Below are 16,854 nucleotides of genomic sequence, written 5' to 3'. Positions count from 1 at the left end.
ACAAAAAGAACACTAGTTCTGCAGTTCATAGGTCTTTTGAATTTAATGATGTTATAGGAGCTCATTCTTATGTAGGGATGTCCATAAGTTTGGCGTTCATAACCTGGGGACGGCCTATATACTTACAAATTTAAAATCAGATTTAACGTGTAGAAATGGGAAGATGGAGAAAGCTAATGGGATCCAAGGTTTCCAAGTGGGGTTACAGGAGACAAAAGCAATCGGGTAATGACAGATTTAGACCAACCATTGTTTAGGTCATAATTAGAATATTCCATCCAGGTTTGGTTGCCTTGCTTCATTGACAAGACTAAGGCCTGGAAAAGATGCAGAAGATGATAGTGTGGATAAGAATTTTTTGCCATGAGCAGAGACTCAAAAAATTGGGATTTTTTATGTGAGAGCAAAGAAGGTGAAGAACAGACTTGATGGAAGTATTCAAAATGATGTAAATCAGAAACAATTATTTCAGTAGCTTGTTGAATTTAGTAACCGAAGCAAAAAGATTTAACATTATGAACATAACACCAACGATTATTGGGATCTGAATACCCTGGGCAAGAACAGGGGAAATGGAATAACCTGATATTTCTTCCAACAAATGGATTCCACCATTGGCCATTTTCCTTGCTGTAACATTCTATAGTTCTGTGATTTAGTTTCTCCCCATTTCTCCCAAAGGCACAACACTTGATGGAGTGTGGTTCCACGGGCATTATCTACCCTTCCCCAGGACCTCGCTCCAATGACCATTCTTCATGTGTCAACTTATGCAATGATTGTCATCAGTATAATCAAAATGCTAGAAATGCATGGCAGGTCAATCAGTATGTGTGAAGGGAAAAGCCAGGTTTATGAAGTTTCAGTTGAATAATTTATAACTAGTATTGAAGATTCTTGGACTGCTGAAGGAATCAGGAATGCTTACTATTTTGTGATGCTGGCTTCACCATGGATCACAAGAAAGATTGAAAGATAAGATTGCAGAATGCCTTTTACAATTTTAGGACAGCCCAAAGCTCTTCATAGTCAGTGAAATACTTTTGATATGTTATTATTGTTTCAGTGTAGGAAGTGTGATTATGAGCTTGGCTCAGCAAGCTCCAATCATCAGCCTGGTCATATACTGGGGTTATTTTGGGCAAGCGGCAAACATAGATATTACATAGACACTGTGCTGACAATATGGCAGTTAATTAGTGTGTAGCCTTATGAGTGGTCATGACAAATGATCTATTTTGTGGTCATCTTTGTTGAAGGAGCATAATGCTCAGATGTAGACCATTTTGCCCACAACACTGATGAGATGTTCAGTCTAACTCCTTCCAGACTTTTCTTCTCGTAATACCTTTTAGTTATCAAAAAAAGTATTATTCTTGGACTTAAGTTTAATAATTGACCTAGCATGATTTAGTTGGCCCATAAGGTGGGATCTGAGGCAAGCTGGCAAATTCATTTGGTGATAGGAGACAGAGATGGTAGTGGTGGAAAGCTATTTTTTTTCTGATTAGGAGTCTATGACTAATAGTGTACCACAGGGCTCAGTGCTGGGACTTTTGCTGTTTGTGATATATATTAGCGACTTGGATGTGAACATAGGATGTATGATTAGCAGATAATGTGAAAATTGGTTGAGTTGTGGATAGCAAGGAAGGTTGTCTAAGGATACAGCAGGACGTAGATCAGATGGAAAGTTGGGCAGGGTATTTGTAGATGGAATTTATTCCCAACAAGTGCAAGTTGATGCATTTTGGGAAGTCAAATAGGGGTTGGACATAGACAGTAAATGGTAGGGCACAAAGGAATGTTCAAGAACAGAATAACATTGGGGTCCAAGTCCATTGTTCCCTGAAAGTGGCACATTGGTAGATAGGGTGGTGGAGAAGGCACATAGCATGCCTGCCTTCATGAGTTGGGGCATCATTTTGCAACTCTACAAAACACTGGTTAGATTGCACTTGGGAGTATTGTGTGCAGTTCTGGTTGCCACTTTATAGGAAGGATGTGATTGCACTGGAGAGAGTGCAGAAGAGATTCAACAGGATGTTGCCTGGATTGGAGGACTTTAGTAATGGGAAAGATTGGATTGGCTGGGTTTGTTTCCCCTGGAGTGAAGAATATTGAGGAGACACCTAGGTCTCTCATAATCTGATAAATTATGAGAGACCTAGGTGGTCAAAATCTTTCTGATGGTAGGGGTATCAAAAACAAGTGGACATAGTTTAGGTGAGGGGAAGGAGTTTTAAAGGGGATATGAGGAGTAAGTTTTTTTTTAACAAGGCAGTGGTTGATATTTACCAGGATGTTGCCTGAATTGGATGTCTTATGAGTATAGGTTGAGTGAGCTAGGGCTTTTCTCTTTGGAGAGAAGGGGGATGAGAGGTGACTTGATAGAGGTGTACAAGATGATAAGAGGCATAGATCGAGTGAACAGTCAGAGACTTTTTCCCAGGGCGACAATGGCTAACATGAGGGGGCATAATTTTAAGGTGATTGGAGGAAGGTACAAGGGGGATGTCAGGGGTAAGTTTTACCACACAGAGAGTGGTGGATGCATGGAACGCACTGCCAGCAGAGGTTGTGGGGGCAGATACATTAGGGACATATAAGAGACTCTTAGATGGACACATGAATGATAGAGAAATGGGGAGCTATGTGGGAGGGAAGGGTTAGATAGATATTAGAGTAGGATAAAATGTCGGCACAACATTGTGGGCCAAAGGGCCTGTACTTTGCTGTAGTGTTCTATGTTCTGTCTGGAACTTGGTGCCAGAGGAGATGGTGGAATCAGATACAATTACTGTTTATAAGAAGCATTTGGACAGTCTCTGAAATAGGCAAGGTGTAGAAGGATACTGTCATAATACAGGCAGATGGGATTAACATAGATGGGCAAAGAGCACAGCATGGACTGGGGAGCCAAACAGCCCATTTCTGTGCTGTATGACTCTATGACTGAGTTTTTATTTGCAGAAAGATGTTTGAAATTTTTTCCTCCTTTTGCAATTAGAAGTGTTTAATAATATGCTCTTGAAAGAAATGTCATGTATTCTTCAACTCTCAGCCAGAGGAAATACTTCATCTTTATCTATGTTAAGTCTCCCTCTTAATAACAAATCTTAATTCAAATCCTTCTTAACTTTCTAAATTCCAGGGAACACAACACTAGTTCCTATAATCTTTTCTTGTAATTTAACCCATATATCCCAGAAATCATTCTGGTTAATCTATGCTAATTTGTTATCTGTCCTGGGATATATTATGTGATCATTCAAAGAAAAACTTCAAACTTTTCAATAAATTAACGTACCATTGAGGAATAAAAATTTTCGCAGGAAATATGATCCATCCATGCCGAACTGAGGATGTAAAGATCATAGATTTAAATGAGGATGCTTGTTTTGATGCCAAAAAAGTAGAAACTAAAGGATTGATAGCAAGGATTAACCAAAAAACTGATGACAATGGCAATACATCTTGAAAGGAAATTAATGAAAAAAATATTCAAAATAAAAATGTAAAAGCTTTTTGTGCAGTAAGAAAAGGAGTTTTAGAAGTAACTCTTGGAGACAAATCTTGGAGACAAATGTAGGTGAGATTATTGTGGAAAATAGCGAATTGTCTAAGGTGATTACATATTTTGTAGAGGACAATAATAGACTGCAATGACTAGTTTCTTCCCTATCTCCAAATTCTTGTTAGCTGGTTAGAAATCCACTTTACTATGGTACCAGATTGACAACATGCCATGTGGCACTCTTTATTATGGAATTCCCTAAAGCCACCACAATACTCTTCCCCAAAATAAATATTGGCCAGGACACCAGGAAGAACTCCCTTGCTCTGAAGCACAACACCTCTGACAGACCAAAGATGCTGCCTTCACACCTGAGAGAGGTTATGATTTTTTGGCCAATAAATTAGTCCATTGTGGTTGGTATGCCTTTGCCTGCACCGGGACAACAGAGTAACCCTCTAGAGATTTCTTGTGCCACTTAATAGACTGAACCTTATTCCTCCAGTGCAGGAGATTGGCATTTTACCTTGTATCCTCTCAGTTCAAAGCCAGCCCAGACCAATCTGATGAAGATCCCTCTTTCTATCACAGATAGTGATATGAAAGAATCCTCCATAAATTCCTTGCAGCACCACTAGACTTGTGGAGAGAAGTATCTCTCATTTGTAATGATTGGCACTCCCATGCATGAAGATATAATTAGATAAATTACTTCACATTCAGCATCTTCACTTTGTTAGATTCTATGATTTTAAAGGACTTACTTAATTATTGTGATACTATTGCAGTTTGTGGCAAAATTAATGCAATGTGCTGTGGTTTAATTCGCATGACTTTGGCTTGATACTGTTACTTAATATACATCCCATCCTCGAAACATTTTATGACCTTGCCTCTCTCTATTCTTGTAATGTTTTTATTCCAGCCCCTCAACAGATAAATGCATTATTCCAACTTTGGATTCCTGTGCAGTTTCTTTTTCACCGCTATTAGTGACCATTGCCTTCAGCTGTCATGATCCCAAGCTCTGGAATTTTCATCTTTTCTCTCTTCCTTTTAAGATGCTCCTTTTAAAAAAAAATCTCTCACCGACTAGGCTGTTTACTTGTCTAAATGGGGTTTGTTCTCAATGTTTGTCTGATAATAAGTCTTAAGAAATGCCTTGTGATGTTTATTCTGCATTATAGATTCCATATGAATAAGAGCTGCTGTTGTTCATTATTATATTCTAATCCTTTTGCAACATTTGTGTCAATTTCAGTACTTTTTTGCTATGTGTTCGTAATCTATTTTCTTCTCGTGGCTATGTTGGAAGCATGATCATTTTATTGAGGTATGCCAGACAAAGGAAGTTTAGAGTGTGGGCATTAGGCAATCTAGATCTTTTGGTTCTTTCCTCTGAGTAGTGGGAAGTAATTTGTTTGGGACTTGTGTTTAGTGTTCTTTGCTGGAATTTCAGCAAATTTTCTAATGTCAGCTGAAGAAAAGATGTTTGTGAGATGCAGTTGGCATATTCTCGATGGGGTAGAGTGATTGTCCAGTGAGAGTATGCCCTTTTCAAGACCATAAAATATTTGACTGCCTAGTCTGCTACTCCAGTGTGAGTCAAAGCACATCAGCAATGAAAGAGAGAAACAGCAGCCATTTACTTCCATTTTTTGCCACTTATTTTCTTCAATCTTTTTTCCATTTGGCACAAAATAGAACACTATAAGAACTTAAGAAATAGAAGTGGGAGTAAGCCATTTGGTCCTTTGTTCTGCTATTCAGTAAGAATATGGCTATCTTTTACCTGAGTGCTACATTCATACTCTACCTACATGTCCCTTTATTCCCTTTATGTCTAAAAATCTGTCAATCTCAGTTTAGACTATGCTGAGCGACTGAGCTACCGCAACCCTCTTGGGTAGAAAATTCCAAAGATTCACTACCATGTGGGGTGGAGAAATCTCTTTTCAGCTGTTTCAAATTACTGACCCCTTATTTTGAGACTCTGAATCCTAGTTCTAGACACTGCACCCAGAGGCAACTTCGATTTCCCCATCTGTCCTGTTGAACCCTGTTTAAAGAAAATGTAGATTTCAGTGAGTTCCCCTTTCATTCTTCTAAACTTGAGCAATAGCAAATTGTTTAATCTCCCCTCTAATGGCAAATCTGACATCCCAGGGAACAATCTGATGAACGTTTGCACTCACATTGCAATCAGATAGGGAGAGCAGATAGGTACACAGTATTTCAGATGAGGTCTCACCAGGGGTTATGTGATGTATGGCTAATTGGTCTTTTGTTTTTTTTGTTTTGGTATTTGCGGGATTACATTTGCCACTTTCAAATCTGAGAACTGGTTTAGAATCTCAGAAATCTAGAAGGATGTCATCTAGTGCATCTACTGTCTTATCGTTACCTATGCAAGTAGCTACATTTTTTGCCCTGGTTTCATCAACCTTTACTTGCTAAACAATCTGGAGGGGATAGTCTGGTTTGCATTAGTCAGATGCAAGCTTTCTTGAATTAGTCCAGACTCTTTGACCACCAGCCACTGACCAGAAGGGAGTGATTGGTGAATTGGTAGAGGATGATGAGAGATTGGAGAAAATAAGACATTTGCATTATATAACTGTTATTAACATCTTGATGTATATATATTCATAGATCCACTATTCAGTATTTGAATATTCCCTCTCATTCTTAAACTTCCTTTTGTCTAAATTACTTATTTTCTCAGGGCTGCACATGCTGTGTTTAGACAGAGTGTAATTTTCAAGTGATGCTCTGAAAAATAGTGATTATCAGTCAAGGGATCTGTAGTTGCTTTAATATCCTAGACCCTCATATGATATTTGATTTTATACAGTAGTTAAGTTGCAAAGTTTAGTGATCCAGAAGCAGTGACCAAATGTATTTGGTGTATTGGAGTTTCCCTGGAGAATAGTTTGAGGAGGTTGTAGATGCAGAGATTAGTTCACCAGTGTCTGAGGATATAATTAAGCAGTGATTAGTTCACACACAAAAAGTTCCATTTTAAGTGTAAGAGTTTGACAAGAAGTCCATTAAGGTGAAAGAGTACTTTTTTAATTTGTAGGAATTTTGCCATTTTATACTCTTATTGTATGGTTTTGTATCCATGGTTTATTGAGTCCTCTTCTGGGCTCAAGCACTTAAGCTACACAGCTGAACTGAACTGTTGGAGGTAGCATTAGCCAGGTTCACATTTGTTCTCTCAGATGGCTGTAACAGATGCTTTGGCATTATTTTTAGAAACATAGAGGAGTTCTCCATGGTTAATGTTTATCACTCAACCAACATAATGTTATCTGCTTGCTGTTTGCAGGACCTTGCTGTGCACAAGTTGGCTAACGGCATTTCATTGGCTAGGAGTTGCTTTGTCTTGTCTTGTGATAAAGTCCATGATGGATACTGTATAGAGGAGTCACAAATATCGCTAGATTATGGTACTGTTGGGTACAGATTTGTTTCTGTTACTGGAAGTGGTGTGATGTGAACAATTTGAGAGAATAAATTACTCTAAACGGGCACAACATAAAAATGCATTTGCTCTACATGTGATTCTTGATACATGTTATACTCAGATAATGATTGTGTGAGGAGCAAAAACTTTGATTTTGAAAACCTTCAGAGTAATATGTTAATTTTAAATTGAACAGTTTGAATATTGAAAAAAAGAAAATCGTTGACATTTAGCTACATGTGCATTGCAAGAAAACAAAACTACAGGAAGTCCCCGGATTACGAAAGAGTTCCATTTTTGAGTCTGTTCGTAAGTTGAATTTGTATGCAAGTCGTAACAGTATGTAAGTCAGTACAGTATTTATAATTGTTATTTATTCAAGTTAAACGGACGCATTTTGACGGTTTTCATTACATTTCTTTTTTTATTCTGTGCAGGATGCAGTGAGTTAAGGTTCAGTGGGTCGCGGGTGATGTTAACCGAACACAGAGCAGTTATTAGCATTTCTTTACTTGGAAGTACCTGGCATGAATCCTTGTCCTCCACAGGTGTTCTCCCCAGGATGAATTGCTTTATAGCTCAGCATAGGGAGGCTACTTGTGAGGGCTGGTGCCGGACAGGCCATGTCAAGCAGTGCGATCATTCAGCATTGAATGTGGGCCATTACTGGGGACTGGGAGCATCTGCTTCACATGTTAATGTGCTGGGAGATATCTTCATAGTAACAACATAACATTGATTGCTGGCCAGTGAGCTTGCACCATAAAGAAATCTCTGGTCTGGGGAAAGCTGAGCAGCAACTTCCATGATATCTAAGTAGAGCACACTGTGGAAAGAGCGCACTGAAGCCCGCACCCTCTCTCCTCACCGCCTGGCCTGGTGCTTCCTTCTGTACTCGGGCAGAAATCTTTTATTCGGTGAGTCCGATGCTGACAAAATATCAAACAGTACGCCGGTGGTTTGACAACATTCTTCAAAAAACAAAACGATTACATAATGTCTGGATCCAGTGTTCACTGCTTCTGTTCTAAGACACAGTTGGATGTTCAGAAAGCATCTAATTCAAATCATTGTGCAAGCGAATCGATTCTTCTACAATGTTTTACGAATGAACATTAAAATTCTTCACAATCAGATGCGAATATGGACAACCATTGTATTAAACCATACATGTAAGTATTTACAGTTTGTCCCATTTGTCCCATACTAACGAACTGCCCATTCGTTAGTACGAGCCATTGTGTGTAACTCTTTTTTTAAATAATAGGCTTTACGGAGGTGGGTTCGTAAGTACGGGCGTTCGTAAGTCGGGTGTTCATAACCCGGGGACTTCTTTTATCTCAAATCCCAGAAGCCAAAGAATAAGAAAAATCACAGCACCCTCTGATGTGGTTTTCATGGCATTCTGCTTCATGGATTGCAGTCTGACCCCATTGGGTCATTAGACCCATTGGTATTTTTCTCATGAAAGTTTTTATAAATGTAAACTTGGATCATGCCAGCCACCAGTGGTTCCTTTGATTGCGTTCTTACCTCAGAGTGAGAAAGTCAAGGATTTGTGATCCACTCCAAGGACTAAAGCAGAGACAGCCATTCCTATAGTGAGACTATGAGAGTGCTACTGCTGTTGTAGTTACCACCTTTTGGATGTCATGATTAATCAAACTCTTATCTGCTCTGTCAGATGCAACATTCTTTGGTGTAATTCACAGGAGAGCTGGGGAATTCTCCACAGTTCCCTGGCCAGTATTTATCTTTCAATTTCATTAAAAACAGAATACACATTACTGGATTGCTGCTTAGTAAAAGCTTGCTAAAATTGGTAGTTGCTTTCCAACATCCAGTGTTGCTGCTATTTTAGTGTTGTCCTGCCATCTTCAAATATGCGAACTTGGCTGTAAAGTACATAGAACGGTACAGCACAGTACGGGCCCTTTGGCCCATGATAATGTGCTGACCTACATAAACCTTATCCACAATCAATCTATCCCCCTCTCTACTTCACCTCCCATAACCCTCTTTTTTTTCTTTCATCCATGTGCTCATCTAAGAGTCTCTTAAATGACCCTATTGTATCGGCCCCTACCACCACCCCTGGCATTGCATTCCAGGCAGCTGCCACACTCTGTGTGTTTAAACAAAAAAGAAAACCTTTCTTTGATATCTCCTCTGTGAAATTTCCTCCACACACCTTAAATGGGTGACCTCTAGTATTGGCCACTTCCACCCTGGGGAAAAGATGCTGGCTGTCCATTCTGTCTATGCCTGTCATAATCTTATACTGTATACCTCTATCAAGTCGCCCATCATTCTCCATTGCTCCAAAGAGAAAAGCCCTAACTCGCTCATCCTCTCCTCATAAGACATGTTCTCCAATCTAAGCAGCATCCTGGTCAATCTCCCCTGCACACTCTCCAAAGCTTCCACATCCTTCCTATAATGTGGCAACAGAACTGAACACAATATTCCAAGTGTGGTCTAACCAGAGTCTTTTAGAGCTGCAACATTACCTCTTGGCTCTTGAACTCAATCCCCCGGCTAATGAAGGCCAGCACACCATACGCCTTCTTAACAACCCTATCAACTTGCGTGGCAACTTTGAGGGATCTATGTAATTGGACCCCAAGATCTCTGTGTTCCTTCACACTGCTAGGAAACCTGCCATTAACCATGTACTCTGCCTTCAAGTTTGATTTTTCCAATGTGCATCACTTCACACTTGTCCAGATTGAACTTCATCTGCCACTTCTCTGCCCAGCTCTGCATCCTGTCTATATCTCGTTGCAACCTACGACAACCTATCTACTACACTGCCAACTACACCAGTGTACTTTAAAGAAACACAAGAGACTGCAGATGCTAGAATCTGGAGCAACAAACAATCTGCTGGAGGAACAGATGAAGGGTCTCTACTCAATGTTGACTGTCCATTTTCCTCCATAGATGCTGCTTGATCTGCTGAGTTCCTCCAGCATCTCGTGTGTTGCTGGAGAAACTCAGTGAGTCAAGCAGCATCTGTAGGAGGAAAGGAATTGTCAACGTTTCAGGTCAAAACCCTGCATCAGGGTGCTGCTTGACCCACTGAGTTCCTCCAGCAGATTGTTTGTTACATAAAGAACTTTAATATGTGCTAAAGCTATGAAAGATGCTTTGAAATGTAAATCTTTCCATATTTTGTCCAAAGGGAAGAGGTTGATTATGTTTGGCTCAATATTATGATTTCAAGTTCCCACTTGAAGCAGTTAATGGACAGAATCTGCAATCAATCTTTTCAAATATCTTTCTTTATTTAATATACTGTTTTCACATTTCAATTATAAAATTCCAGATCACTGCAATTATTATGTACAGTACAGGCAGTCCCTGGGTTACAAAAGAGTTCCATTCCTGAGAAATGTACGTAACCTGAATTTTTCTTAAGTCAGAAATGAGCAGAAATGGTGTGGGAGAGGATCACAAATGCAGTGAAGGGAAAGCGGCTGCCAGCCGGCTTCACTGGCTCGGTAAGTGAGCGAGCGGGTCTCCTCAGCGCCCCCAGCTCTGCTCGGCTCGACCCAGTCCCTGATTGTTGCAGCTCGGGGAGAGAAGATCTCTGCAGCAGCTGGCAAATCCATCCCAATATGGACCTCCAGCACAGCGACTCCATAGAACCATAGAACACTACAGCACAGAAAACAGGCCATTCGGCCCTTCTAGTCTGTGCCGAAACTTTATTCCGCTAGTCCCATTTACCTGCACCCAGTCCATACCCCTCCAGACCTCTCCCGTCCATGTATCTATCCAATTTATTCTTAAAACTTAAGAGTGAGCCCACATTTACTTCATCAGATGGCAGCCCGTTCCACACTCCCACCACTCTTTGAGTGAAGAAGTTACCTCTAATGTTCCCCCTAAACCTTTCCCCTTTCACTCTAAAGCCATGTCCTCTCGTACTTATCTCTCCTAACCTAGGTGGAAAGAGCCTACTCGCATTAACTCTGTCTATACCCCTCATAATTTTGTAAACCGCTATCAAATCTCCCCTCATTCTTCTGTGCTCCAAGTTATAAAGTCCTAACCTGTTCAATCTTTCCCTGTAACTCAACTCCTGAAGACCCAGCAACATTCCAGTAAATCTCTGCACTCTTTCAATCTTACTGATATCCTTCCTATAGTTAGGTGACCAGAACTGCACACAATACTCCAAATTTGGCCTCGCCAATGTCTTATACAACCTCACCATAACATCCCAGCTCCTATACTCAATACTTTGATTTATGAATGCCAAGATGCCAAAACCCTTCTTTATAACCCTGTCTACCTGTGATGCCACTTTCAGGGAATTATGTATCTGAACTTCCAGATCCCTTTGTTCCTCTGTATTCCTCAGTGCCCTACCATTTACTGTGTATGTCCTACCTTGATTTGTCCTTCCAAAATGCAACACCTCACACTTGTCTGCATTAAATTCCATCTGCCATTTTCTGGCCCATTTTTCCAGTTGGTCCAGATCCCTCTGCAAGCTTTGAAAGCCTTCCTCGCTGCCCACTACGCCTCCAATCTTAGTGTCATCAGCAAACCTGCTGATCTCGTTTACCACATTATCATCTAGATCATTGATATAGACAACAAACAACAGTGGCCCCAGCACAGATCCCTGAGACTCAAACCGGTAAGTTAGGGTAGGTTAACTTATTTCAAAAATTGTTTTAAAAATTCATAGAACATTACAGCAGAAAATTTCATCAGAAAATTTTTGTAAAGTGGAAAATTTGCAAGTCTGCTCATTCGTTTATGTGGGTCCATGCGTCGTGTGCGTAACCCAGGGAGGGCCTGAATAGCTTGCAAGTGGAAGCTTATGAAGGCCCTCTGGTGCCACCTTATGGCAATCTACTGTCATTGAGTCTTGCCGTGATGTTTCATTTAGTTATAGGCAGTGAATCATCTTTTACTGCATACAATGCAAAGTACTTCACAGCCTATGTATTAGATTTGAAGTTTAACAACTTGTAATGTAGTAAATACCACATTAAGGAAAAAGGGAAAGAAAACATTGATACTGGAAGTTGGCATTAAACCAGAAAATTGCTGGAAATGCTCAGCAGATCAGGTGACAATAGGAGAGAGAAATAGATTTCATATTTTAGGTCGGTGACCTTTGATCAGAACACTGATGAGAGATCATTAACTGGGCATGTTAACTCTGTGTTTCTCTCCATAGATACTGCCTGACCTTCTGAGTATTTCCAACATTTTTGTTTTTCTATTCACAGTAGGGTTTGAGGGATGAAGGTTGGCCAGGATACTAGAATCTGCTGGTGATCTTTGGAGTAGAGCCATTGGAGTTCCTGTGAACAGATAAATGTATGCTTGGTTTAATATTTCACCAGAGAGGGAGAAATTCCACTCCTGTGGCACTAGCACTGAAAGAGTCAGCCTGGACTACGTGATCAAGGCTGTAGAATGGGAATGTGAATGTATCTTCTGACAAATATACTGCTCATTGAGCCATGGCTGACAAGGATAATTATTCACAGAATGTTGATTGTGAAGAACAACTGGACAGCTTGAATAAGAAAGTGATATTGTCCATATTAAGTATTGGCTATCTCCCCACTATCTTTCAGTCCAGATGAAGGGTCTCAACCCAAAACGTCAACTTTCCATTTCCCTCCACAGATGCTGCCTGATCCACTGAGTTCCTCCAGCAGTTTGATTTTTGTTTTAGTCTGCCTGCCTGGACTGAATTTTCACCTCTTCCTGAATGGGGAAACAACAGTGCCTAGAAAATGATTTACCATTATTTTCTTGTGCTTATGTTGCTTTTGGAGTTTGTTTTCCTTGTTTACCCATGAATTATTTTTCTTCCTTTCAGTAACTGCATTTCTCAACACATTGACCCCGAAGTTCTATGTGGCATTAACAGGGACATCCTCTCTCATATCAGGACTCATATTAGTAAGTATTAAATCCATTATTTAAAAAAAAAATCTTTTTCCTCCTATTGAACAGTGATTCCGCACCAGATTCCTTCCACAGACCCCTAGTGAACGTCTCTGGGAGGAAAACTTCTGATGGCGGGTTCTAGTAAAACATTCTTGTTTTTTTTAATGAATGTCTTTACCATTTTGCTGAAAGTAGTTAACAGCTTTTAGATCATCTTGTTGCGTTTATGACAGTGTTTAAGACATTGGATTTTTATTTTTATGAATGTAGAAGATTGAGAGGTGTTCTAATAAAATTAATTAAAAGGATTCAGGTGAACTCGATAAAGAAGAGAGATAGCAAAATTAAAACTAATCTATTTTTGAGTGAAATCAAGATGGTCTTCTTTTTCATAAGAAAAGATACAGAAATTGGTAACTTTTCCCCCCAAAAGATTCGGGATGCTGAGATCACTAGCAGTTTTGAGATTGATTATCTTTGTTAGGGAGAAGCATCAAGAAATCTAAAATTAAATTGGAGAAAGGATGTCATGTCCAAATCAGCTATGATTTAGTTTAATGGAAGAGGTGGATTGAGGAGCCAACTTCTGTCCCTGAGAGCAACCAAAGAGAATCTTTTCTTGCACTTCCTACCCCATTCTTCAGATAAGGATAGTCTTTTGCAATCCAGTATTGATAAATACCAAATTAATTGGTTAATGGAGGACTGCATTTATACAGATGTAAACTGTTTTGAGGTAGGGTTTATACACTTATGTAAAAGTGAACAGAGGCATTTGAAAAACTGGGAAATAAAGGGATGTGAAAGCAAACAGCAGAGCAAGGAATTTGTTAGACTTTATGGCTTATACTGTGCCTTGTTACAGTTCTTCGTGTTAGACACATGTCCAGTGCATTTACAAGAAGGGAACAATCTATTCAGCCCTTGTAGCCTTTGTTAGCATTTACTCTTTGTTCAACCAAATAGTTCTAATCAAGTTAACCCATCCTGTTCCTTTCAACATTGCCATTTTCCTTTTCTGTTCCTTACACAGTCTAAACGTAGTCTCCACATCAATCATCACCACAATCCCCTAATTCTCTATGTTACAAAGTTTATCCCATTTTCTTCTAAGTATCTTGCACTCAAACTTTATCCTATGGTTCTTCATTCCTCACCTTGGGGGAAATGCCTGCTGCGATTGAGCATTGATGAAAGTAATGGCCTTGGAGATGTTAGTTGAGGAATTGGAATGTTGCTCTTCTTGCAGGTTACGGAAGAGTTTCTGAGTCTGATCAGTGAAATTTCGTATGGTGTTAATTCCAAAATAACGTGAGCATGTTCTGTAGGTGAGCAGTACATTCATGAGAGTTCAAAGTAGTGGGGACTCCTGAAACTCATTTGTAGGTTACTATTTTAATTCTGCAAACATATTGCTGCACATCTGTCTCTGGAAACCATGTTTCCACTGTAACCAGTGCCAATTTTATAAGAATGATTGGAACTTAAAATGACCTTTTCTCTCATCATCTGATTTTCTTACAGACAGCCATTTACATAGGGCAAATATGATTAACCTCAGTTGAGCTGTTACCTGCTACAGATCAAAGCTCTGAAATTCTGTCCCCCTCTCCTCTTTTAAGGTGCTCCTTAAGATCTACTATTTGATCAAACTTTTGTTCATCTGTTCTAATATCTCCTTGTGCATCTCAATGTCAGATTTTGATAATGGTGATTCTGAAGTGCCTTGGACATTTTACTGATGAAAAGATGTTACATAAGTGATATTTTCTTAGTGAAGGAAAGCTCAGCTCACTATTGAAAAACAAGGCAAGATTTGCACTATCTGTTAGGAACAGGATTGATTTTTTGATTGATAATGCATTTTGACTTTCTGACAGGAGCCAAAACTGATGGCTGAAGTCTTTAAGTTAAAGGAAGTCGTGGTTTACCCGCGACATGGTGACAGGCTGGAAGTTGATCGTGAGGTTGAGAGCTAAGGGTGAATGTCATACTGATTAGGTGTAATGGGTAAGAGGTAGAAAAGGGGAAATGGAAGGTGAGACACCCTGAATAGAATCCATAGAGAACCTTGGAATTGGCATTTAAAACCTTCTGTATATGACAGATGTATATTTATGTATTTTTTTACATGTGCTAATTTATTACTGACCAGCATTATACCACATATTGGACAATGCATTATTGTGATTTAATTTGCCTTAACTCCTCAAGGTCATAAAGTCTAATTGCTTTAAGTAAACAAAGTTTACTTAATGTTTCATGAGGGAAGATAACAGGTTGTAAACTTCTAGCTCCAGCCTCTTCTAGTTATCTGAAGAAAGATTTTATTGAATATACTTTGAAGGATGAACTCTGAAATATTGTAGTTTATGCAGTGATGCAGTTCATTGGCTGCTTTTCATATAATTTCTTTCAGTTTCTTATTTCGCCTAAATGTGTGCGCTTGTTGAATGTTGGTCTATGCACCCTGTTCAGCTCTACTCGCAGATCTCTAGATACTGGAACAGTTTGTGCATGTGGCAAGACTTGGACATTGCCCATGCTCAGACTGGTGAGTAGCAAGTATTATCGGTTTTGGTCATCTCCATCTTCACCATGACACTATAAACCACTCTTCTACCACCGTGGCCCTTCCCCTGTATGGAATTTAGTGGTGAATGATCTCTCTAATTAAAAGGCACAACAGAAATGTGATAGGAGTAATCTTCACTTCTCTAGGCAGGGGCTTTTTTAAATAATCCTCAGGAACCTAAACAGCATTTGAGATTATGAAGCAGTTTGCTTGACTGCCACTTTATTCACCAGATTAAATATGTAATCAAGCAGTGCACCTTGGGGGCAGTATCAACTATCAGTTGGATGCTTTGCAGCAACTTGTCAAGGCATATTCAGCAGGACTGTCCAAACCCTCCCCTGTCCTATGCACCATTTTTGTAGCTTCAGAGTGCAAGGATAGGATGTACAGAGAGAAGATAACTAATCAATTCTGGTCCCCAAGTCACACACAGTCCCATTGTGGAAATATATCACTGTTCCTTTATCATCAATGGTTCAGAATCCTGGAACTACCTACCTGACAACATTGTGTAATCCCATGCATCGCATAGGATGTGAGAAGTCCCTTGCACCTTGATGGTAACTAGGTAATGGGCATTACATGCCAGTCTTGCCAGCAATAACCATGATCTTATGAATTAGCTTCAAAGAATTGACATTTGGAATTTTTTACTATTTTACCATGCAGTTATTCTAAACATGTAGACCTAGCAGCATGTGTTAACAGTTGTCCATGGATAGAGTGGGTGGAGGAGTTCACAGCTTGATTCTGCTTTTACCCAATTTCACATTCATAATTTTGAGCAAGGATATTGCTTGGAGCAAGATGTTTGGTATTTGTACCACTCTAGTCAGCCAGATATTCTATTCCAAAGCTAAGCTGGCTAAGAATCGATGACATGGTATAGCCTAGGAATCGGGTAGGTTAACTGGCAAGTGCACTTCATGGAGGAAGGGTGGTGCCTTGCTAATATCATTTAGAAGAGCTCAGGTTTTATATCGGTGGGGGCTGTGGGGTTCTTTTGCTTCTCCACTGATTAAATTGCTGACTTCTGTGGCTTTTTTTTCCCCTAAATGTACACACACAAATTCATATCACAACTTCGTGTGTGAACATCAGACAGTGGGCCATCATTGAAGAACTCCAGAAGATACTTTCTTGTACATTTAACAATGGATCCTTTGATGTTTGGTTTCCACAAGCTCTCTACCTTGTTTCCTTTACCAGAGGCCTTTATAAACCCTCTGTTAGTTTCCCAGCTGTTCATCAGCCCATTTTCCCAAATTATCCACCTTTTTTATACATTTGCTCTGGCAGTTCTTCGTCATCTGATTCAGCCACCAGACATAAACATCCTTGTTAACTCCAGTTTCAGACTATTTA

The 16,854-nt window shown here is 39.7% G+C and overlaps 1 protein-coding gene across 4 annotated transcripts in view; it reads left to right on the top strand.

Moving 5' to 3' along the window:
- Positions 1 to 16,854, top strand: part of LOC127580729 (suppressor of tumorigenicity 7 protein homolog) — a 129,959-nt gene that overhangs the window by 41,264 nt on the left and 71,841 nt on the right. For all 4 annotated transcript variants that reach the window (XM_052034527.1, XM_052034528.1, XM_052034526.1 and 1 more), the window contains exon 2: positions 12,841 to 12,923. In XM_052034527.1, coding sequence (XP_051890487.1) covers positions 12,841 to 12,923 — 83 coding nt within the window. The remainder of the gene's footprint in view (positions 1 to 12,840; positions 12,924 to 16,854) is intronic.

Source organism: Pristis pectinata, chromosome 20, assembly GCF_009764475.1.
Source record: "Pristis pectinata isolate sPriPec2 chromosome 20, sPriPec2.1.pri, whole genome shotgun sequence".
Classification (NCBI taxonomy): Eukaryota; Metazoa; Chordata; class Chondrichthyes; order Rhinopristiformes; family Pristidae; genus Pristis; species Pristis pectinata.
Note: the sequence above shows the minus strand (reverse complement) of the source record. Positions and strands in the feature narration are given on the sequence as shown.